This window comes from Branchiostoma belcheri, unplaced genomic scaffold (assembly GCF_001625305.1).
Source record: "Branchiostoma belcheri isolate BF01 breed outbred unplaced genomic scaffold, Haploidv18h27 scaffold4, whole genome shotgun sequence".
In the NCBI taxonomy this organism is placed as follows: domain Eukaryota; kingdom Metazoa; phylum Chordata; class Leptocardii; order Amphioxiformes; family Branchiostomatidae; genus Branchiostoma; species Branchiostoma belcheri.
In genome coordinates this window covers 4,163,230-4,187,756 of record NW_017804020.1, presented here as the reverse complement: position 1 = coordinate 4,187,756, position 24,527 = coordinate 4,163,230, and the positions used below count along the sequence as shown (strand labels likewise).

At 41.1% G+C, this 24,527-nt stretch overlaps 1 protein-coding gene across 1 annotated transcript; it reads left to right on the top strand.

Annotated features, from left to right (window-relative positions):
- Positions 1 to 2,810: 2,810 nt before the first annotated feature.
- On the top strand, positions 2,811 to 23,386 carry LOC109477166 (gamma-aminobutyric acid receptor subunit beta-like). The gene is made up of 9 exons (XM_019778231.1): positions 2,811 to 3,311; positions 4,422 to 4,492; positions 16,943 to 17,010; positions 17,379 to 17,602; positions 18,114 to 18,196; positions 18,757 to 18,879; positions 21,154 to 21,306; positions 21,673 to 21,908; positions 22,649 to 23,386. Exons 1-9 carry the CDS (start codon positions 3,187 to 3,189, stop codon positions 22,913 to 22,915), a joined length of 1,350 nt encoding a protein of 449 aa, XP_019633790.1. The 5' UTR covers positions 2,811 to 3,186; the 3' UTR covers positions 22,916 to 23,386.
- Positions 23,387 to 24,527: the final 1,141 nt, after the last annotated feature.

The window sequence follows — 24,527 nt, the reverse complement described above, 5'->3', positions numbered from 1 at the left end:
ACGGTAGGTACTGCAGTCACTCATGTCAAACTGCCAGCTGTGGTCATGACAACTAATGGTGATTCTTTAGATATGCTTTTAGATCCTGCGCGACGTATTGAAGTGGGGGAAGCCTTGACGTGGTGATCGAATAGAAACAGATGATGTCCTTATTAAGAACGAAAAAGGCGTGAGGCCAAAAAGTGACGGAGAATGTTCACTGAAGAAAACGGATTAAAGAACACAGTTCAGTTGGAATGAGAAGCATTTCTACACGTACCATACAATTTGTAAAATTTGTGCTGAGTTACCTCAAATGCAGTACAGGGCGATATATTGTTGTCAATTAATCTCCAAGCAGATTCGGTGGGGCACGGGGGAACTTAACGTTGGCCGCCTGTAGCTGTAACCATTGGCCGCCTGTATCCATCGTCAGTCCCACTAGTTATTGTCAATGACCAACTGATAAAGATGCCCGAAAACCTAAAGACTGGGTTAGAATATGTCGGATTACAGCAAGACGAGTTGCTTTTGAAGGAATGTTCGTTTTTATCCTCAAGTTAGCCAGCGTTTTTCTTACACTATCAGATGAGATGTATGGTAACTTATTCTTAATACCGAAGCGAAGGCTATTGCACAGACTAATTTTTACCTCCATGAAAAATGGAGGTATTGTTTTTGGCGTGTCTGTCTGTATGTCTGTCTGTCTGTGTGTCTGTGTGTGTGTCTGTCTGTGTGTGTTTCCGCAACTTTGTGGTCAGCATAACTTCAGAACGCTTTTATGGATTGCGATGATATTTGGTGTGCTGGTAAGTCTTGGAAAAACAAAGGTCAATGTCAAATATGGGCCTCCTGGTGGATGACCTTGGTACTGCAGCAGAACTTCCGGTTTTTGTATCTTTTGTCCTGAACAAGCTATGGTCTTGACTTTTTGGTGATAGATAGCTTATCTTGTCAGCAATAAGTGGTGTGAGTTTGGTCCCCCTAGCAGCTTGTTCTGGAACTGCAGGGGACTTTCTGGCGAAACCTTTAAAAGCCAATAAGTCCATATACATGTAGGAACAACGTATTTTCATGATATTTGGTGTGTAGGTAGCTTAGAGAGAGATGTACATGATTAAATGCAAATTATGCAAATGAGGACTTTATTTGCATAATTAATGAGGAAATTCTATAATTACAGTGTTTTACATTATACTACTTTCATACATGTAATGTATGTAACCTATGACAGGCAGAACATCAACAGATACTAATTATGCAAATGACGACCTAATTTGCATAATTTATGCAAAAATTCTATGATTTCTTAATGGTGAATAATGGGAATGTCATACTTGGGACATCTGTAAGTTAATCAAAAGTTAACACACATCACGATGCATATATCATGTTAATGCGGAGGTAATTTGCATAATTAAAGAGGAAATTTACATTTACATATCAAGCCCATATTTCATGGAGGTATGAGATCTCGGAATTCTTGTTTCATTGAGCGTTTGTCTTACAGTCTATCAGATGGGCAGCAACTTCATTCTGGACACCGAAGCGAAGGTTGTTACACAGACTAATTTTTCATTGAGTGTTTGTCCCCCGCGGTTGGCACCGAATTCGTCCCGGTGGCAGCCGTGAGATTACCGGGTGTCTCCTGAGGACCATCAGGCCGCACCTGTATCGCCCCGCCGTGCACACTAACTTCGATTTCCGCTTCCCCGGCCGCTGAACCGCCCTTATGATTGATCAGAGTTTTTCCGATCCAGTTGAGACACGCCATAAACGCCCACAAAAAAGTAACACTTGGAGCCAACCAAATTATAAGAGCGAAATTGAATAATGTCCTCAACATCACACGGCGAAAATGGGTGAGGGACGTCGGTTGGGGATTTCTTAAACTCTGAGGTATTCTGTGGATAAGATGTAAGTTTTGCAAAGCAATTTCAGGTTGCTGTCACAAAAGTTGAAACAAAAGTCAAACCAACCGTTGTTTATCATTGGTCGTAACGTCGTAATATAATTTCAGAGATAAGGCAGAGTCTAGGCTAAAATAAATAGATATTTTGAACAGCTAAAAAGTAATGCAAAAGAAAAGAAAACTTCATTTCTCTCATTCATTTCTCTGAACAAGACTAGTCCAACAAACAACAATTTCGCTTTGGGGAACTAAGTACGGCCAGACCAAACTGTGAGAGGGATGGATTTTTCATGAATTAAGCATTATATTATATATGTGGTGATGTTATAATCACTACATTGGATTTGTTTTAGTAATCGGTCGAGCTTAACAGGTTCCGCCTAAACGAAATGGTTCAGTTTGTATGAGTCGTGACCATGGATATTGCCATAGCATAATTATTTGGAAATGTTTACGCGTTGAATACATTTTTATCCTTTAATAAAAAGTTGTAACAGGCTATGACGAAGCCCTTTCTCATGGTTCATTACTCGAACTAATGCTCTGGGGGAGGGGGGCACACGCAGTAATGAATATTATGATAATTATCCACAAAGCCCTTACATGACACTCTGTAGAAGGTGTGTGTCTCAGCCACCATGACAGAATCGGTTACGTTATTAGAGCAGACCAAGCTTAGTATTCCAGGCCAAGTGACCCTGGGGTCAGTCCGTGACTAACTTTATTTGATGCCCTGTATATCAAAACGCCCGTCCCGCTTATAAGAGATGCGGCGTGCGGGGGATTATGTCGTAGAGGATGCAATCTCCTGGCGAATCCGGCGAATCCTCCGCGTGTCAGTAGGCGCGACATCAGCTGCACGTGACCCGTCCGTCCTGTGACACGGCACCTCTCCTCCTGACGACGCCGGGCTGACACCGCTCCCGTGCCGTCACCGAGAGTCTCCCCACCGTAACCCCGCCGAGAAAGTTCCGCCTGCCGCTTGACTCCGGGGATATGTACGACCGCGGAGTGAATCCTCCGGGTGCAGGAGCTTATATCCTTCTGCTCAAAAGCCTCCCTCGGCCTTCTGCGGATGCAGAGCGGATCCTCTGAAGCTGCAGCGTGGCAGAGTGAGGATGATCCTTTCCTTCACGCACAGATACAGCTCATCACTGGCATTGTCGGCAACTGAGTCAGATCGATTGATAGATGTCCGTTAGAGTAGGATAACAAAGCGTACAGTGCGCCAGATTCCTTGAAGGTATCCGTGGATAGTTTCATCAAAGGTTGAAGGTAGTTAAGGCTTTGGAACCATGGCCTGGAATTGCCGCCAAATCTGGGCTCATGTCTACTTGGATTTACCGCTGCTCGTTCAATTGTTCTTCTTCGTGCGTCCGCTACACGGGACACCGATTTCACCCGGCACCAGCGAGACAAGGTAGGATAGACTTACTGGTGTAATTGTGTCCTGCATCCTTCCTTTCAAGTCTCTTTAGTCTTCTACTTTGTTTGACCAAAAATAGTTGATTTTTATACAAAAAGGTATAGCCTTACAAACACATTTTATATAAATCAAAAGAGCTAGAGAGACCAATGACAAATAGTAATTGCTTCTCATTTTTCTTTGGTCTGGATTCAAATAATGTTCATGGCTAAGAATATTTGCCTTACTTATGCCAATGATGCGTAGTCGTCTTCTCAGAAAAGAACTCAAAGCAATGCTGAAACTACATGTAAATGTCATAGGATCTTCAACACACCTGCCAAGAAAGGGTTTGACATATCATCATAATCTATCTCTTTCTGCATCTGCCTGCCGTGGTTTGACATATAATCACGTTTCTTTCTATCAAGGCAGGTTTTACCCGGGTGGAATTGAATAAACTGGGGTGGGTGCTATTCGTCACTCGTTTGAGGACTTGTGTAGTGGCGGTTGCCCCGTAATGTGATCCATGGCGTTGCCGAAAGCCGTTTTCCTACCATCCTTCATCATTGACTCTCCGTCGGGACACATGCATGCCCTTGAGCTTGTGTGTTGAAATTGTTGTCGTCTGTCTCCCACGACAACCCCGGCGGTGCGTAACCGGGAGGAACGCCGGCAGCAGCTTCGGCGACGTCCCGGTAACATGAAGAACGATGCCGGCGCCAGATTAATATATACGTGACTGATGTATAGCAAATAGAAGAAGTTTCGCTCCAAATCCTATGATGTAGAAATTTTGGCAATCATTGATATTCTGCCACTAATACACTAGACAGGAAAATAAAGTGTGTAATCCTGCCGAATGAGATTGTTTGTTATGGTTCACATGAATATGATAACCTCAGGCGTAAATTATGCATGTATCAATTACAGGCACAACAACTAGTACGGTTACCCAGACAGATGAGTAGATTATTGCAAAAAGTCAAACAGTTGAGTGCGTAAGATATTAAAGCTCGTTTGATGCCAATTGTGAGTAAAACAATAAGTTATACTGCAATAAAACAAACACTGTAATTGATGCCGTCAAAACTAATATTTCTCCCACTGTATTTCGCCCTGCAGCATAACGTACACCAATATGATCAACTCGGTGCTGGAGGGGTATGACGCCCGTCTGAGGCCGCACTATGCAGGTAGGCACACTGGGCTGCTTCGGGCTTATCGGGGTCTCACTGAGCAAAGACCGTTTCGCACCGTTTCACCGGATATTAAATCCTTAGAACTCATATCGTGACGAAAAAGTTCAAAGTACACGTCTATATGCGACATTGTAAAGCTATGGCTCTTGATATTGTGATAAATTTTCAAAGACGAAGTAAATATATGATGTTTCTACCGTCAGTCACAACTTTCACGCACTCAGAGTCATGCTCGATGTTGCGTTGCGGTATGTCGTATGTGTCATTTTCTAACTGTGCCATAACGGACACTGTGTATCCCAGACCTGTAATACGGGAAGGATATGCTTGGAAACGTCCACCCGTAACGCTACATAACTTGCATGTAGATCCACCCAGTAAAAATCATGTGCCCCAGCCCCACGTCCCTTGGGCCATGTTTATTTGATTATATGGATGACATCCTATGGGAACCCCAAAACTGATGCGAGCGTGCGAATAAATAAAAGTTTAGCAAAAAGAAGTTTACTTCAATATGAAATCTACGCGGTCTACAAAGGTTGAACCAATGAAAAAAAGACACAGACTAACAAGACTATAGTATAACTCTTTATTTTTATTTATTTTTATTTTCTTCTTTTCTTATGACATAAGTATCGTTTTCTAATCATTTTTTGCAACATACGATTTGCAACATATATTTGTTCATTTTTTACGGTTTACCTTATGGTCGAAAACCTGTTTTTTTGTTGGAAACGGACGAAAATCCATCCGCGGATGTCATCCATATAATCAAATCAAGGCCTTACTTGCATAGCTAAGACATCTCAATCATTTACGGAGGTAAATTTGTTCTGGGGCTCATCTGACATGTCGACAATTGATTGTTGCCACATATATGACCCTGGTGACTAATGTTTTCGTGTGTCATTAAATTTGTCGATTTTTCATTACAATATATATCTACTGGAGCAGTCCTCTTGGGTACTGAGTCAAAAGGTTGAGGTCCACACTGGACTAACTTGACAAGCAAATTAAACCTAGAGCGAGACCTTTTAAAGACATGTATTTTTAGTGACGAATTAAACTCCATGTGTTTGTCACATATTAGAATAAAAACATAATATCAGCATCGCAACAGTCGTAAGAATATAATTGGGCCAGGCCAAAAAGGCGTCTCTGCATCAATAGGGATGTTTTATGAAAGGCAATCTCTGAATGATTGTTTCTGACGTTATGAATAATCATTTTCGACCAATGCTAATTTTGACCTCCTTACATTATTGGGGAAGCCATTTAAGTAAACATTCTTATGTCATGACATACCGCAATTCTTTTCCATAAAATATAATTACTGAAGAAAATGGGGAAATCAAAAGTTGAATGCAATGTCATGACATACCGCAATTTTTTCCTTAAAATATAATTGCTGAAGAAAACGAGGAAAGCAAAAATTGAAAGAAGCCAATGCTCTGATTGAAGTCCTTTCCATGAAGCTCTAGATCTGTCTATGAAGCTCACAAATCGCCTTGACAAATGCTATATAATAACTGAGGCGCTTCTGTGCAGGAAGCATAATCTCGAATCTACCATGGGAGTGAGAGGCCACTCTTCCGTGATGGAGAATGAGAACTATTCAATTAATTACGCCCCGTCCCAAACGTGATAACGGCAGTCGGTCAGCGATAAGCGAAGTCCCCAAATGCTCTCCGTGTCCTGAGGTACCTGCACTCAGGTCGGCACGTTTGAAGTTTGAACGTTAGGCCACAGCAAGTAAATTTTATGATTGACATCCTCCGCAGACTCCAAATCTAATGCGAGCAGGGGAAAAACATGGCGGGCCGAAAAAAACAAGGTTCCTACATTTTTAAATCTTGACTCAATTATTGTACAAATGGTTTTCAATCAGTGGGAACATCACACATACACAGCCAGCATCACATATCACTGTATCAAAGTAAGAAACAAAACGTCAAGTCAGCCTTTGGACTCCTCTCTTCATATTTATCTGCCATCCACCTTCTGGCATGGCAACAGACATCTTTGCCCGTTTTCGGCATGTTGACCACTGTCAGAAGGAAACAAAAGTTCTTTTTTTCTCTCCAAAATCAGGCGAAAATTAATGCGCTCGCTGTGACCTTATCGGGCTCAATTTGGAGAGTGTCACGATTGCCGCAGCGTGCCATCGCAGGGGTCACCTTTCCTGCCGTCGTGCAGAGCGGAGGGAAATGATCCTGTAGTCCAATGGGGGCGACTTTAATAATATCAGTAACATGTTGGCGTAATGACTGCAGCATCCAATCTAATCAGACGCGACCAACAACAAGAATGATAATGAGCCATCTGTCTATCACCGTTCCGCTTTTAAATACACCATTTAGACCTGGCATTTTTTGTCTCCTCAAGAGCAGCATTCGCATCTAAAATAAGGTATACTTGTCTATGAATTTATATTCGGATGAAATGTTTTCCAAAACCGTGATTCTAAAAACATCTTATGCTGAGGTCACATTTCCAAACCGGGGCCCGGCCGGGCTGTTTGCATAAACGAAAAATTAACAGTTCATATCAAGAATATATACAGGTAGTGCTCATGGTAAATTTTTCAACTTTTTTAATGTTTAATTGTGTTTTCGTTCCTGCTAACTGCCCGGCCGGGCCCCGGTTTGGAAATGTGACCTGAGCATTATTAGAATGATGCAACATTTCGTATTTCGTTTGGACTTCAGTCTTTGTCTTTGTCCTCAGACAGGAATGGATAAAAAGTGTCTGCATTTGAGAGCAATCCTATGCAGATATTCATAACATGCTTTTGTCGTCAGCGGTGTCAATCCCTGCCTTAGGTCTGCTTAATGTATGCATTATTTTAGAGGCGCCATAGGCGAGGCACACGTCACCTTATGCACATGGGATTACTGATTGGGATATGAAACATTACAAACAACTTTAAGCAATTGACTTCTCGACCCCATCCGTATTCTGATTTCGTTTTACGGTCTAGTGAACAAAAAAAGCAATGCTTTCGAGCGCTTCGAGCAAAAGAACTGCGCAAGGAATTTTTAGTAACTGTAACAACAAAAGTTTCATAACATGAATGTATTTAAAGCAGTGCATAGATTGGTGGGTTCCTTTGGGCGTAATGATAATTGTGAAATATGATTCATAGTTCTGTTCGGATTCTAATCATAATGATTAATCTGCGTTTGACTTACGTAATTACGCATGCCTGCTTCACAGTGTTAATTATATCTGTATGCTATGCAGATATAATCGATGGCATATCATTGTAATTCTTACTAGCTTATAAACAAATATCGTTTGAATGTCTGGCCATGGCACGTCTTTAGAAAGATGCTTAGATGTTTGTCCTCTAGGATGTCTAAAATTAAAGCTTACCCGCCTTAGGACAGCACGACATCACTGGATAATTAGGAGAACTTTGCGTAATGTCTCAGACAGTGCCCTGGGTAATGTATGTCTCAGACAGAGCACCACATCGGACTAGCCCGTTAATTTGTCCCCAAGATCGCTACATGACATCCTCCTAGACCAGGCTGTATTATTATACTGATAATTCAGGAGTTAGGACATTTGTCAGAAATCCCACGAACTTAGTTTACCATAACAAGAAGATCGCGTTACTAACAGCAAATATCTAAATGTAAACAGTTCGATGAAGATACTAATAAATTTACCTGATAAACTCAGCATCATTATTCTGTGATTAATCATCTTGTAGACAGATGTTCCATACAAGTAATTGCCAATCGAATGGGTTCCACTGAAAGAGCAGTAAAGAAAAGTTACAATTCCCTAAAGTCAGGCCAACATTCTCTAACCGAAGCAATACATCGTCATATAAGGTCTTGGGAATGTGTAGTATTCATAAATGGATATACAATCGTAAAGCTTTAATAGCTTTTAACTGAAAGGCGGATGAAAAATTGAACCCTTTTGCAATAGTAGATAAAGTTTCGCTTCGTCAGATGTATTCTTGTATAGGTAATGTGTCCAATGACAACATGATGGATACAATGATGAATTTATTTTCTCAAGTCCAATGCTCACTGCCCTTGATGAGTAATCGCGATCGGTAGAAAAATCGTTTGAAGAAAAAGAACACAATAGCTTGTTTAATAGCATCGGTCCGTCCGGCTGGCGACTCTACCATTCCTCCCCACTAATTATATGTCAAAACGTTACAGGCACCCAATGTGATTTTAGGGCAATCTTTGTGATATTGACACATACTGCTTCGCAATATTACATTTAAATCATGTTCATACTTTGGGCATTTTTTGTTTCTGGGTGGTACCCTAAACATCAGCCCTGGGTCCTTCCAGTAACCATTTCCGTCAGAATTTTTGCTCCATAAGGGTCAATATACATTGGGATAGTGTGGTTTCAACTCAGTATGTAGGTAAATGACTAGAATGTCGGCTTTGAAAAACGGGTTTCCAAGGGCAGGGTTTCCTAAAGATTGCAGTGGATGCCTCTAAAGAAAACAGTTTAATAGCATCGGTTCGTCTGGCTGGAGACTCTACCATTCCTTAAATGTCAGGTCAAAATGTTATAGAAATTGGCTAAGATAATTCCTCTGCGCCTTATTTGACGTGCTCCTACTCAAAGTGGATGTAGATTAAATCTCCCCTGATCGATCAGCCTGAGGAGGTTGCCCTGCCAGGCCCGAGATCAGACTTTAATATCCGGTCCTCACAGCGGCGCATCAACTTTGCCCACGCGAGCACACTACTTGTCGAAAGATCCAGCCAATAATTGTTTAATCATCATGTCGGTAGGACGGGCTTGAGTGTCGTTATCGTTTAACAGCAGGACTCATCCCTCTAATGGTATCGGTAAGAAGATATCAGAAAAGATGTAGTGACTCGATAGTAACCTGCAGTTTCATCTACCAGCTAAAACTGACAGAAAGAGAAAATATAAGAGGACAGAAATCAAGAAGATGCAAGAGTCAGATCTTCTAAATATAATGCTAACGTAGTGACGATCTGCCAATAGCAGTATTCCCAGATCGAGCATTTACAGTGATTGCTTCAAACACCATGATTCTGACTCGCATGAACTCGTGCACTGCAAACACTCATGTACTCAATCTACAATTCACAAGAGTGCTCGCATGCCGCCTTTCCTACCGTTTTGCCCTCACAGTAAATAATGTACTATACGTGAACTTATAAAAGCCCAATAAAAGGATAAAACTAAAACCATGTACTGGGACCTTCTGTCACATTAAAAGTATCCCTACGTAACCTTGAGGTTCCCATTAAATTCCTCTGGATAGACAATATGGTGATTGTCTGCCATTACCCAGGCAAACGTCTCCACTAAGTGCAAAACGCATGATTTCCCATGTGGCGACTTAGTCCACCAAAGTTGAAAGCTAAAGAGGATGATGGAAAGACACCACAAGTCGTTAAGTAATCACGGTCTTGAATGGTCTCTGTGGACACTGCTGATGAGCAGAATGTGGTGTGAACTGGAAGACCCTTTCACCACCTCCGCATTAAGTGACGTGAACTCAGATTAACTTAAGTGCATATTTGTACTTAAGTGATCATGATCAGGGGAACTTTCTGACTCGATGACATGTGTATCCTGATGAAACCATAAATCATATGAAGCTCGATAAGCACTTGGTGTGTTTATCATGCAGTATTTGAGGTTGAAGTGTCACCATCTGCTTCTAGTGAGGGCGTCGGTGAGGGAATTCTCGGCAGTTGAATGAAAATGGCATAAGATCCGGACGGCCTTATAAGGTCCGCAATGAAAGTAACTGATACCATAGAACTTGTTATGGTTGTTAAGTGTTGTAGACTTTACTAAAAAAACGGGTGAGTGGAAGTCACAAGAACGCAGCATTTTTCTGTGGCAAAGACCATTCGATCTGGATGATACATTGGTAACAGGCCGTGTTCTTAGTAACTGACCTGTTTTATGGCAGGCTAGTATGATCTGTATCTGTATCCATATAGCTTCACTTTGATGACGTCTGCAGGCGTGACTTGAAATAATTCCACATTAGAACTGCCTGGGAAGGCCTTGCCCTGGACCGAACTCCTTGAAGGCGCAAGCTTCAGCAAGGCGCTGAAAGTCTTGAAAGTGACCTGCGGAGCAAAGACTTAGCTAGAAGACAGAAAGGGAAAGAAACGAACCATTCCTGAAATCAGTCTTCACATGTGTGACTTGCAGAAGCAGATCTGAGTTAGTTGCACATCGCCGCCCACAAACATTAAGTGAACTGATCGTCCGCCAGGATGCAAAGGACTATGATGATCCGGAACTTATCATACTATGGCGCTGCCAGGATTCGATTCCCAGTTTTCTATGTTATGTGCGTATCATACATCCTCTGCACGAGCCGTTACTTAACCGTTAAGACCAGGTATCCTTATGGAGATGTCTGGGTTAGCATCTGACTCCATTCTATCATTTAACCATTCTTAGTTTTGTCTCTGGTGCTTTCAATCCATCACGCCACCCTTTGTTTTAACTGGGATGATAGGTTTGGCCTCCGAATGTTTCAAAATAGCTCACGACCTGTTTTATTACCCTATAAAGGGTTATTGGCGGGAAAATCCATTATCTTGGCCGACTCAGGGGAAACTTTTGATTTCCCCACAAAGTAAGAGAAACGTCCTTTATGTGATGTTATTGCCTCCAAGTAAGTTAAGGACATTCACGGCCGTAAACAGAATATTACATTTCCAATAACAGCAAAGTAAAAATCCATTATTTTATGGCAACAAAAATATTCTCTTAATATACTTTCAAAAGGCAAACCATCGAAACGTTAAATGACAAGTTATACTACCACCATCCACCTGGGTTAGTAGCTTACAGTGGCAAACGATCCGTTCTCAAGTGAGTGACTTTGATTCAGATCATGATGCAAGGATTGTTCACCATACTATTTTGCCATGACAATTTGGATCCAGCATATCCGCTGTGACGTCATGTCTTTACATGATATTAATCATTTTCCATTTCTTGCCAAGTTTTAAACAGCTGCAGTTATGAATAGGTTGGTTCATTGCGTTCTGAGTATACTCTATACGTATAGTCTATTCGTATACTCTATACGTATATTCTATTCTATTCTATTCTATTCTATTCTATTCTATTCTATTCCGTTCTATTCTATTCTAAACAAATGATTTGGAATGTATGTCATGTCATGATTAAAGGCATCCAGTGCAGTTTTTAAGGGTTTGGAAACCCGATTTTTAAAGCCAATTCTCTGGTCATTTATCTACATACTGAGTTGAAACCACACTATCCCCATGTATATCGCGCTCATGGAGCAAAAATGCCCAAAATTCTGACGGAAAATGGTTACTGGAAGGGCCCTGGGCTGTTTTTTAAGGTACCTCCCAGAAAATAAAGGACTCATCGTGGGGCTTGTTTCTTCAATTTTAAATGCCCAAAGTATGAACTACTGATTGAAATGTGCTGATGTGAAGCAGTATGTGTCACTGTAACATGTACAATATAGGTCAGACTATTTCCAGTTTTGCTGCTTTGAAATCGCGTTGGATGCTTGTAACAGGATTGTGAAATATTGTTCATGAACGCCGGTTATAACGGATTTATACCGGGCGTGTTGGGACGGCCGAGTAGGCTTAGCCTGAGGAAAACTAAATTTATTGGAAGTCCTTTCGACTCATTTATCGTGATCCTCAATGGATGGATTTATTGCTGCGGTGATTTTGTGAGCTTTTAATCATCCTCATCGGAGTTCTCTCACGGTGTCTGATGATTGCGAACGGACGGGCATAACCAGGTAATATGTGAAGCACGTAGAATAACAACATAGTTCTCCCGATCATAATCTACTGGGGATCATAAAAATATGACAGTACATGATTTATTAATAAGTGTAGTCTTACGTTATCTAAAAAGCATCCCATAGATTAATTCACGTGTCTTAATAGGCAATTTATCCATGATCTGGTGACCCTAAGCATGTTGGAATCGATAAATTATATATTTCTTGCTCTAAAGGCCTCACACACTAGACAGAACCATTTGGTATTATAATGACTTCTACCAACACAAATGAACTTTTAAGATAAGAACCATATGATGACCATTCATTCAACTTACAATTTTGCTTTACAGTTTTATCTGTTCACACAGACACATACAGCAATAACGAGGTTGTATGGAAAGTTGTACGGAACGCCATACAAATGTACATATCAGCATAAAGCAGTCATCAGCTATTTAATGCACTCTCATGCACTTTACTGATGATACAAAACCATTTGTTATGACGGCTGAGGCAAAAATTTATATTTCATTTTTGTATTGCTACATATATCATTACATAAGCCTGCTGTTCATTTATCTTTTCTGCACACCTACTACCTTCACTGTTGGCTTCCATGGAAACCATGATCTTAAAAGAAGTTCCATCTGGCCCTGTAAAGAGGGTTAGTTGAGGATTTGAAGAATACCATCACGGCGGTAGACTTTTATTACCTACAGGCAAGCCTTTCACATTGTGGCTGACTGGCAGAGAAATTATTCCACTGCAGACCTAAGGCCACAGCAAGTACATTTTAGGGATGACATCCTCCGCAGATTCCAAATCTAATGCGAGCGGGCGAAAAAAACAAGGCGAGCCGAACAAAAACAAGGTTCCTACAACCTAAAATTTTGACTCAATCATTGTACACATGGTTTTGATTCAGTAGGAACATCACTTATACACAGCCAGCATCACATATCACTGCATCAAAGTAAGAAACACAACATTAAATCAGAGCCTTTTCTTGTCTCCTGTCTTCATGGTTATCTGGCATCCACCTTCCGGCTTGGCAACAGACATCTTTGCCAATTTTCGGCATGCTGACCACTGTCAGAAGGCAACAAAAATTGTTTTTTTTTTCAAATTCATGCGAAAAGGCGCGATGATGCCATCCATTTTAAAATTTCAAAATTACTTGCTGTGGCCTTACCCCAAGCCTTTCACAATGTAGCTGACTGACAGGGAAATTATTCCACTACAGACTTAAGCCGCGGCTGCCGCTACAACCGATCCGTCACTCCATATCCCGGCAGATCATGTACATCGTACGCTGTGATCCTGATTTAATTTTGATTAGCAGAGCTACCTACGTTAACGACATAATGACACGTTAAATGACGCAGATACCAGGCAACAGCATGTGGGCTAAAAAGGGTATTAGTATATAAACAAGGCACAGCGGGCCCTGAAAATCTTCTCATTATCAGCCAGGCTTCTGGTCGAGCGAGATAAGTGCTAAAGAAGATGCCGTAATCATGGGACAAACCAGATTTATCACAGCCGTAGATTAAAACCTACTTCGGGAAAGACTTCATCGTCAGTAAGCAGCTTACGACAATCGAGGATCTTCATCATTCTAATTAGAAACAAATCCAGCGCTCTCTCCATAAGTTATATTACAAAGGGAAAGTGGCTTGCTGAGCGTTTACATTCAAACATGTGAATAAGATCTGGATTTAAGCGTTCATATTTGATTATCAGAATTAGGAAAATTGATGTGAATCGTTTGAGCCATTAAGTGACTGACAATTAATAACTCATATCACCATAATACTAAATTGAATATCTTTGGCTACTATAAATGTCCTCATTACGGTTTTTATTAGATCGTCGGTTTTGACATGTTCTTTTCTAATTAGATGTACATGTACAGGGCGTAGTTGTGATGAGGTGGATTTTATCTATTTATTTATTGTTCGCATGATGATACATAATACAAAGTGGAGTAATTATATAAATTGAATAAAAACGCTGACAGTGTGCAGGAGAAGGGGGAAGCCTATTAAGCCTATACAAGCTCTCCTTCTTTCGAGCATAACAAATAATAACCACAAATTAACTGAAATACTTGAAATCACAAACAAGGCAAATGACAAGAAAATGACAACATATCATAAATAAGTAACGATTAAATAATAAAAATAATGGCAAAATAAACTATCTAATGAGGAAGCTAAATAGCACTTAAATGATTCAAAACAAGAAAGCGTGGCAACTAAATTAACATAAATGAGATTATCTAATAGAGAATTAAGCTAGTTGAATGTTGGGTGGTTTAAAAGTGATTTTAAAGGATTGTAACTACCACTGCTGCCGTGTCTGTATGTGTTACGGCGATGGGCAGACATGTCTGCTGGCCCGGACACAGACAGATTAATGTGCCGTGATTAAAACTCAGGCTAGGTCGGATTAAATAATCTGAGAGAAAATGAGATGAGAGATTGATTTCTAAGGGTATGTAGTTTGTTATACTGGTCCGAATATCACTCACAATATATATATTTTTTCTTTTCGAGGTTGAGAATAGTCTACGCATAAGACATTCCACTATTTATTTATGAAGCTAAACAAACGTAGATTCAATTACACATGAATGATGGTTTGGAAATATAATGAATATAATAACACGTGTTAGTTGAATTAGTCCATTTATCTTGCCACTATTGCATGTTGATTCAATTCTAAAAATATGTAGACAATTATCGACATGATTCCTAAATTCTACACTATAATCTTATTCTCTATCAGACAGCGTGGCAGACTGAAAGATAGTTGGCCAAAATAGGTGAATGTTTTATCTGACGACTTGGCTCGGTCCTCAGAAGTACATAATTGTCCTTTTCTTGCATGCGCACATGGTAACTCTTGTCGGATTACTCCTCTGGTTAATCATTTCTAGATCTATGACTAATGGCTAAACTTTATTTTCCAACACATTAGAAAATAATGAAGCATACCGACACAAATGAGCTTTCATGCTTCTGCAAGATTCTTCTAGATCTATTTTTGCATTGATATGTGCAGTGATAGATCTCCACTGGTACATCTTTATTCGCTGCGAATGTTTTCTTATACGGAAATTAATTGTTTCCCATTTTATACCCTGGTATAATGCTGACACTGACACACAGAAACACTCTCGGGAATAGAGAATATCTCCTTGAGGTAGACAACCGTAGGAGGTGGTTGTTCTGACGCCAGCACCCGTGAGATATATTGAGTTTGAAACTCTCCGACAGGGACGCAATAAAGATACTGGGATCGATCTAATTCCCGAAGGAACCCTGCCTTCATGGCTTTCAATTCTTCACCTTCAAACGTAGTTTACTATCGGCATTGCTGGGCGTGACACATCAGCATCAGTGTTCTATCGTGTTACCGCAGACATCTATCTAAAGTTGTGGGAATTCTGCCTCACTGATAATGAAGATGATAAGATTCTGCACAGTTCCTTCAATGATTTTCTGGATCAGTGCCAGTGTCTGTAAGATGATAGGTCTCCGCAAAGTTTCAGTAATTAAAAGAACGTTAGATGATCAAATAGCCCTAAAGGATTAGAGTCCTTAGAAGCATCCTCCACGGGTGCTATTCAAACAGACAATCAACGATAGACAGAACACTTGATTTTTACCAGGCATAATGGCCCCCCGTCTGTACCATTCGTCAGTATTACCCCGGGCGTGCTGGCCTTTATGGGATAACTAGGGAGAAATTGGGCATTCGTCACCACATTTACTGCATGTTGGCTGCAACAATAACCCTGAAGTACTTTATGACACACATTCATCACAATAACGGGGCTAAACCGACCCGGAATCTACGGAAAACAGCAACCCGCTGCAAAAGGGTGAGGAGATCAATAAATCGGACTGTCTGCACGTTGTTGATCGCAGGCTAGATTAAAGCCAACGTGGCAACGTTAACGGTAAATATCAGCATTCAAAAGCCTCTAAACTGGACATCTATTCTTGTCAACTGGAAGGAAAGTCGATAGTATGATCTACCGGCGTCCCTTACGATCAAAAGGCAGTCTTCAATTTGAACGTCTCATGGGGAATTTGGCGGAAGATGCCCCGCGCGACAAGCCAGAGGGTAATGCGTGTGTAATAGAAAACGATATCAACAAGAAAATGATATTTTATATTTGCGCAGCCACTTGATCTCCTAAAGCTACGTATATAGACCATATCTTCATGATAAGCACAGGAGAGATTACGTTCTGATCTACCTAATACGTCAATGCCAAATGCCGGGAACGAAGAACGATTTTGTATAATAGTTTGAGGCTAAAAGTGATATTTCAGCGTGTTAACCAATGATCCTGTCCTAAGGGAATGATATTTTATCACACAATTGGATGGTCAAGTGCATACATAAATTGAGACCCTGAAATATTGTATCGTGCAAGATAATGAGAACCATTCCGGAGAATTAACTGCCTTAGTCGGCTTTAGTATTTGGAAAGTATGAAAAGGGCAATCTCACAAGAAACGATCCTACCAACTTCAAGGAAAAGAATGAGAGTAGATGTATGGCTAATGGTCACTGTAGACGTTCCAATTTATATTATGAGTTTGGTTGATTCTAGATACTAAGATAAAACGTTTTGTAAGTAATGTCACTTTTTTCCAAAGGGAAGGCGCTACGTGTGGGAGTCACCGTGGATGTGTCCAGTTTCGATCACTTTTCTGATACCAACATGGTAGGTACATCGTGCATTCCTCGGTGTTTCTTGGTCAAAAACATTTCAACATTCAAACATGTTTCCCCCGAGACCGGTATTCATTGTTTCGGTAAACATTTTGTTTTTGCTACGTTTCCTCCTCTTCTCCAAACCAAAAAGGTCAATGACCTGAACCAGACTGTCTGTTACCATGGTAACTAGTATTGGGTTACATCATGTTGCAATTTTATAGCAGGAGAGATTTAGACTCCTGTCTGACCATATATATGAATGTGTTTGAGTAAGAATTAACAGAGCAGACCATATGCGAAGATAAACATTATGCATGCATTTGCTTTGCAAAATTAATGTTACCTTTCTAGTTATCACTCTTATTCTTTCTTCAGGAGTACAACTTGACTTTCTACATGCATCAGTACTGGACGGACTACCGTCTGCAGCACACGTCCACCCTGAACCAGAACCTGACGTTACACGGCGCCAACGTGGACGTCATCTGGGTCCCGGACACGTACTTCGTCAATGCCAAGAGAAGTCTGTTTCACACGGTTACCACAGAGAACAGAGTCGTGTACATCAACACTTCTGGAGGGGTCACGTACATACTGAGGTATTGAATCAAAAGCTCTTATAGCAATGCAAGATCCCAAAGAAAATCTTACACTAAACGACAAACTAAAATCGATATTCAATTTGTGTCATAGACTACCGTCTTTGCTTCGGACCTGTAGCATAGCTGTTGTGAAAGGACGCCTGGCGAGAATCAGTGGCAGTGCAGGATGGCTCTTCTAGATATAAATTGACTGCTAATGGCTTTTGGTAGATCGATCAGTCTGGAGCCCTGATTGCTTCTGAAACCTAACAGGATTGAGGCCAAGAAATAGTCTAATGGCAGTGCTACATTGTTGATGAAATCGGACGTTTCATTTTCCATTTTCTTTCCTGAATGAGGTGAAGATCAGGTAAGCTGTGGACATCACTGCTCGTTTTTTGCTTACTGCTGATATGATATAAATGTGCTTGTCCTGTACAAGGAATAAGAAATTCCAGAGTCAACGATCTAGTCTCCCGACGTGCAGAGCCCAGTGTGATGATGTGCTTGATGGTTGAGTGTCTTACAGGGTGTCTGCAGCTCTAGCGTGTAACATGAACTTTGACACGTACCCGATGGACGTCCAGAAATGTGAACTGCAGGTCGGCAGCCGTAAGTACCGGTAAAGCTCACGACTCCGTAGCCTAAACTCTGTTTTAGTGAGTGGTATTTTATCCCATTTTATCCAATTTCATCAATGAAGATGGAGTTGACAGTCATTATGTTTACCGAAGGAAATTAAAACATATTGTTTTTGCTACGTCTCCTCTTCTTCCTCTTCGTCTCCAAACCAAAAAGGTCAAGACTGTCTGTTACCTGATGGTAACCAGTGTTGGGTTACATCATGTTGCAATTTTATAGCAGGAGGGATTTAGACCCCTGTCACCATGTATATGAATGTGTTTGAGTAAGAATAAACAGAGCAGACCACATGCAAAGCAGCAAAGGTAAACATTAAGCATTTGGTTTGCAAATTTTACCTTTCTAGTTCAATTTGCAATTCAAGGTCAGATGCACAAGCATACATTACATTAGGCGTGGAGGGATGACGCCAGTTAAATATAGATAGTTAATAGTTAAAAGTGGACGGAATCGCTGACAATTTTGCTATTATGTGAAATTGTAATCTCGTTGCTATGAAAGGTACTAACGTGTTGTATGGACCTCCCCAGATGGCTACTCCGCCCGGGACCTGGTGTACTATTGGAAAGACGGGCTCGACTCCGTGGAAGGCTTCAGTAACAGCTACCTACCGTATTTCTCTATACACAACAGGACTATCACAGAAACATCAGGTGAGGCAAAGGTCCGAATGAAGTACGGGATGTATGTCAATGTAGCGTCGTTGTGTATGATTTTGAACTAATTGCATAATACTGATAAAAGGCTAACACTAGATCTCTGATCTTCGTCGAGTCATTATGTTTACCGAAGAAAAACATATTGTTTTTGCTACGTTTCTTCTTCTTCTTCTTCTCCAAACAATGACCTGAACCATACTGTCAGTAACCATGGTAACTAGTGTTGGTTTACATCATGTTGCAATTTTATAGCAGGAGGGATTTAGAATCTTGTCTGACCATATATATATGTATATGAATGTGTTTGAGTAATAATTAACAGAGCAGACCATATTTGAAGGTAAACGTTATGCATTTGCTTTGCATTTTTTTCGCAGATGAGTACGCATACCTGTACTTCAGTTAAAATTAATGTTATCTTTCTAGGTTTCATTTTGTTCAAGGTTCAACCACGTTCAAGGTTCAAGGTTATCATTTTCATTCTTCCCTCAGGAGTACAACTTGACTTTCTACATGCATCAGTACTGGACGGACTACCGTCTGCAGCACACGTCCAGCCTGAACCAGAACCTGACGTTACACGGCGCCAACGTGGACGTCATCTGGGTCCCGGACACGTACTTCGTCAACGCCAAGAGAAGTCTGTTTCACACTGTTACAACAGAGAACAGAGTCGTGTACATCAACACATCTGGAGGAGTCACGTACATACTAAGGTATTGAATCAAAAGCTCTTATTAACTGCAAGATACCGCACTAAACACTAAACGACAAACTAAAAGCAATATTCAACTTGTGTCATAGACTACAGTCTTTGCATCGGACTCGTAGCATAGCTGTTGTGAAAGGACGCCTGGCGAGAATCAGTGGCAGTACAGGATGTCTCTTCTAGATATAAATTGACTGTTAATGGCTTCTGGTAGATCGATCAGTCTGGAGCCCTGATTGCTTCTGAAACCTAACAGGATTGAGGCCAAGCAATAGTCTATTGGCAGTGCTAAATTGTTGATGAAATCGGACGTTTCATTTTCCATTTTCTTTCCTGAATGAGGTGAAGGTCAAGCAAGCTGTGAACATCACTTCTCATTTTTGCTTACTGCTGATATGATATAAATGTGCTAGTCCTGTACGAGGAATAAAAATGTCCAGAGTCAACAATCTATAGCTAGTTTCAACATTTTCAGAGCCCAGTGTGATAATGTGCTTGATGGTTGAGTGTCTTACAGGGTGTCTGCAGCTCTAGCGTGCAACATGAACTTTGACACGTACCCGATGGACGTCCAGAAATGTGAACTGCAGGTCGGCAGCCGTAAGTACCGGTAAAGCACACGACCTTAAAAACGCTGACATTTAGCGAGTGGTATTTTTATCCCCTTTTATCCAATTCTTATCCAATTTTTATCAATGAAGATGGAGTTGACAGTCATTATGTTTACCGAAGGAAAACCTATCGTTTTGCTACCTTTCCTCTTCTTCTTCTTCTCCTCCAAATTAAAAAGGTCAATGATCTGAACCAGACTGTCTGTTACCATGGTAACTAGTGTTGGGACACATTATGTTGCAATTTTATAGCAGTAGGGATTCAGACTCCTGTCTGTCCATGTATATGAATGTGTTTGATTAAGAATTAACAGAGCAGACCACATGCAAAGGTAAATATTAGTCATTTGCTTTGCAAATGTTACCTTAAAAGTTTCTAGTTTTATTATGTGAAAGTGTAATCTCGTTTTTATGAAAGGTACTGAAGTGTTGTATGGAACTCCCCAGATGGCTACACCGCCCACGACCTGGTGTACTATTGGAAAGACGGGCTCGACTCCGTGGAAGGCTTCAGTAACAGCTACCTACCGTACTTCTCTATACACAACAGGACTATCACAGAAACATCAGGTGAGGAAAAGGTCCGAATGAAGTACGGGATGTATGTCAATGTAGCGTCGTTGTGTATGATTTTGAGCTAATTGCATAATACTGATAATAGGCTAACACTAGATCTCTGATCTTCGTCGAGTCATTATGTTTACCGAAGAAAAACATTGTTTTTGCTACGTTTCTTCTTCTTCTTCTCCAAACAATGACCTGAACCATACTGTCTGTAACCATGGTAACTAGTGTTGGTTTACATCATGTTGCAATTTTATGGCAGGAGGGATTTAGAATCTTGTCTGACCACATATATATGTATATGAATGTGTTTGAGTAATAATTAACAGAGCAGACCATATTTGAAGGTAAACGTTATGCATTTGCTTTGCATTTTTTTCGCAGATGAGTACGCATACCTGTACTTCAGTTTTGAGTTGCACCGCAAGGTGGCGTACTTCATGATCCACACGTTCATCCCGCCCATCCTGATCGTGATCCTGTCCTGGGTGTCGTTCTGGGTGGATCACCGCTCCGTTGCTGCGAGGGTGACGCTGGGTTAGTAGTGGTGACGTATCTTAAGCAGACTGCACCATTTTCAGAATGGTGTGTTGCCAAAAACAGACTGCACGAGCGAGGATCAAGACTCTTTTCAAGCCATTTGAGTGACACATAATAGTTGTCACTTTTGTGAGCCATGTAGAGCATCCATGCAGTTTTACATGGAAAAGCGAGCTAGCATAATGTGGAGTGACTTTAGTTTGAGACCCACAAGTATCTTACAATGAGTTTATGATATGATATGATAATATATATAATCTTAGTGGTACCATGAAAGGGATATAGCTGCATCATGTTATAATTTTCTTCTATTAAAACGATATGTACTCAGTGTCTGTATACCGATTTACCGACCATTTCCAGGCATTACGACGGTCCTTTCCATGACCAACATCATCATGAACGACCCGACCACGACTTTGCCCAAGGTGTCCTACAGCAAGGCCATCGACGTTTACCTTATATGGTGCTTCATGTTCGTGTTCGCCGCTTTCCTGGAATGTGCGGCGGTGACGTACAACTGTTACTACTGGGAGCTAAGGTTACAGATCCCGTCTGGGCCGGACGGGAAGCCATTAGAACCGCCGGACGAACCGCAGGTAGGTCGTGCTGGCTGGGGGGCTACATGGTCACGATTTCATGTCTCCTGTCGCATCCTCGTCATTCATGCAATAGCGTGAGGGTCAGAAAAACTTTCAAAGGTCAGAAACAAGAGATGGGCTTTCCGCAGAAAAATGACATTTGTAATGCTATAAAATGGGTCGTTGAACTTCACTAAGAGGAAAATGTTACATTAGTTTAGCCAACTATAAAGTGAAGCATTACTTGGAACGCAGCTTATTGTCTACACTGCATACATAAGTGACACATGTCGCCCTTTGCTGACGCAAGTATCAATCTGGAACATGTTTCTGGAGATGTTTCCGAGAAGATGTGGTCAGATGGGCACTGTGTTTGGTATCTTTGCGACCTTTCTAGATACAATGGTCTGTATCAAATCACTTTAGACAATTCAGAGGTAGTTGAATGTACATTATCTGTACATTATCTGTTCCAACGATTTTTCGTGGATGTGGGGTCGGGTGGCGTAGTGGCAGTGTGCTAGACTCGCAACCAAGAGGTCACGGGTTCGAGTCCTGACATGCCACCGATCTTGTGCCCTTGGGAAAGGCACTTTACACGACATTCCTCACTTGACTCAAGTAAAAATGAGTATTGTCCTGCATTTGTACTCTGTGTTGGTGGCGGCATGAAATAAGTTGATAACTTGAGTGTGCCGTCGCCATGTTTGGTCATGGAATGTTGGAATAAAAAAAAACGATTTTTTCAACGCTTTCAGGAAATGGAGGAGGCCAAGCCGAACGGGAATGCCTCATCACGACACAACGACGCGAGACAGAAATCCGGGAAGACGATATTCCGTCGCAACCTGGAGAGACTAAGCCAGCGGCGGAAGCCCGCGAAGCAGTACAACGCGGTCAAAGACACGTTCTCCCGCAAGGTTCTGTACGGCCACACGGCGCCGATAGACAGATACGCCAGGGTCTTCTTCCCGGTGGCTTTCCTCATACTCAACATCGCCTACTGGAATCTATATCTGCGATAACTTCTATTTTTGAATTACGCGTTGACATTGTAAAATACATTTCACCAAGTGATGCCGTATATAGAAATTATAACTTTTGACATTTCAAGAATGCAGACGTATCTGCTGCATACAAATGCAGTACATGTAGAACAAATATATGAAACAGCCTAATATCAAAGTATACATACAATGTATGCCGTCTGGTTTTTTTTAATACCAACTATGAAACTTACTAGCTTGTTGAAACTAGTGCAAGTGGATAAGGACAAAAAAAGATGGGCGGTGTATCTAAAACATGTTCCTATAACAGAATCTGAGAATGAAACAAAAACTACTATTTCACCACTTCGCTGCAATAGAACATTGTGCACGCACATGTAGCTCTTAGGTGCCTAAAAGGACACATCTTCAAGAACACGGGATCACTGACTGTTTTTGTCATGTCTTTGGGACCCTTGATTCCAAATAGAGACTACCACTGAACCAAGCTACGCCACCTTGCGACTCTTGTAGTAACGACAAAGAACGGTCAGTAGCTTCATGTGCCTATATGAGTGTCGTTGTTGGTTGTTGGTTGATCGTCTTCTTTTGTACCGAAACATGACAAGTGCAGTAAAAATCGCACATAACATTTACAAAATGAAAATAGAATAAATTGCAATTATATCTTGCTATCTGTGAGTGACCAATTAAAGATGAAGTCTGGAAGAAAGAGGTTGTATAAAATGACGGTCAAACATTTTTTTTAAGTATTAAAAGAACGTCTCATTCTGTGTGTCCCGTGTTGATATTTTATTTTCTTATTCACAGGTTGTCATACTTTCATACACAGGGTATCATTGTTACCCATCTTTTGTATTCTTGACCTAAATCCTGATTGTTAAAATCATAAGATTGAAAAGTTTATTGCAAATCCTGCCCGTAGGCTAATTGAAAATAGAAGATGGACAACAGGATGGATAACAACAGTATGCAACTACTCTAACTACTAAACACTAAAGTCTGACTTCTTGGGCTCGATTTCTTTCATCGAGACAGTGGAAGACGAATGTCAGAATGATTCCACTTTACACTTGATTAATCATGAGATTAATCAAGTGTACACACATCAGTCTATGAGCTACACGTTTGCCACAGCTATTGAAATAGAGGACTACACATTTTTGAGATCAGTAGTCCAGACGATTCCAAGCCGCCCAAGGTCAATTTACTTCAAAAAGATAAATTACCGGGCAGTCCCTGGCTCCGGTCGGAGTGGGTGTGTGATGTATACTCTCCCCGGTTCCCTCCGACCCTCCCGGGCGGCCGTGTTTCACGCGGGACCGATAAAGATCCGGAGATGCGGCGGGGATCAGAGGCCGACGTCCCGCCACACGGAGAGTCACATGCCCGTAGCCAGGATTTTGGTTGGGGGATGGGGGGTCTTTCCACTGTTCATAGGCACAAGCTACCTAGGGGGATTCAAGTTTGAAAATTGAACCTTCTGAAATGGCATTTCCTGCATTTTTGAGAGGATTCCAAAGGACTAATCTGATAACCTTTTATTCAATGACAAAGTGGGTAGTTTTTTTAGGATTCCAGCCCCACAAATCAGTCCACCTTTAAAAAAAAAACTCTGGACCGTTAGATA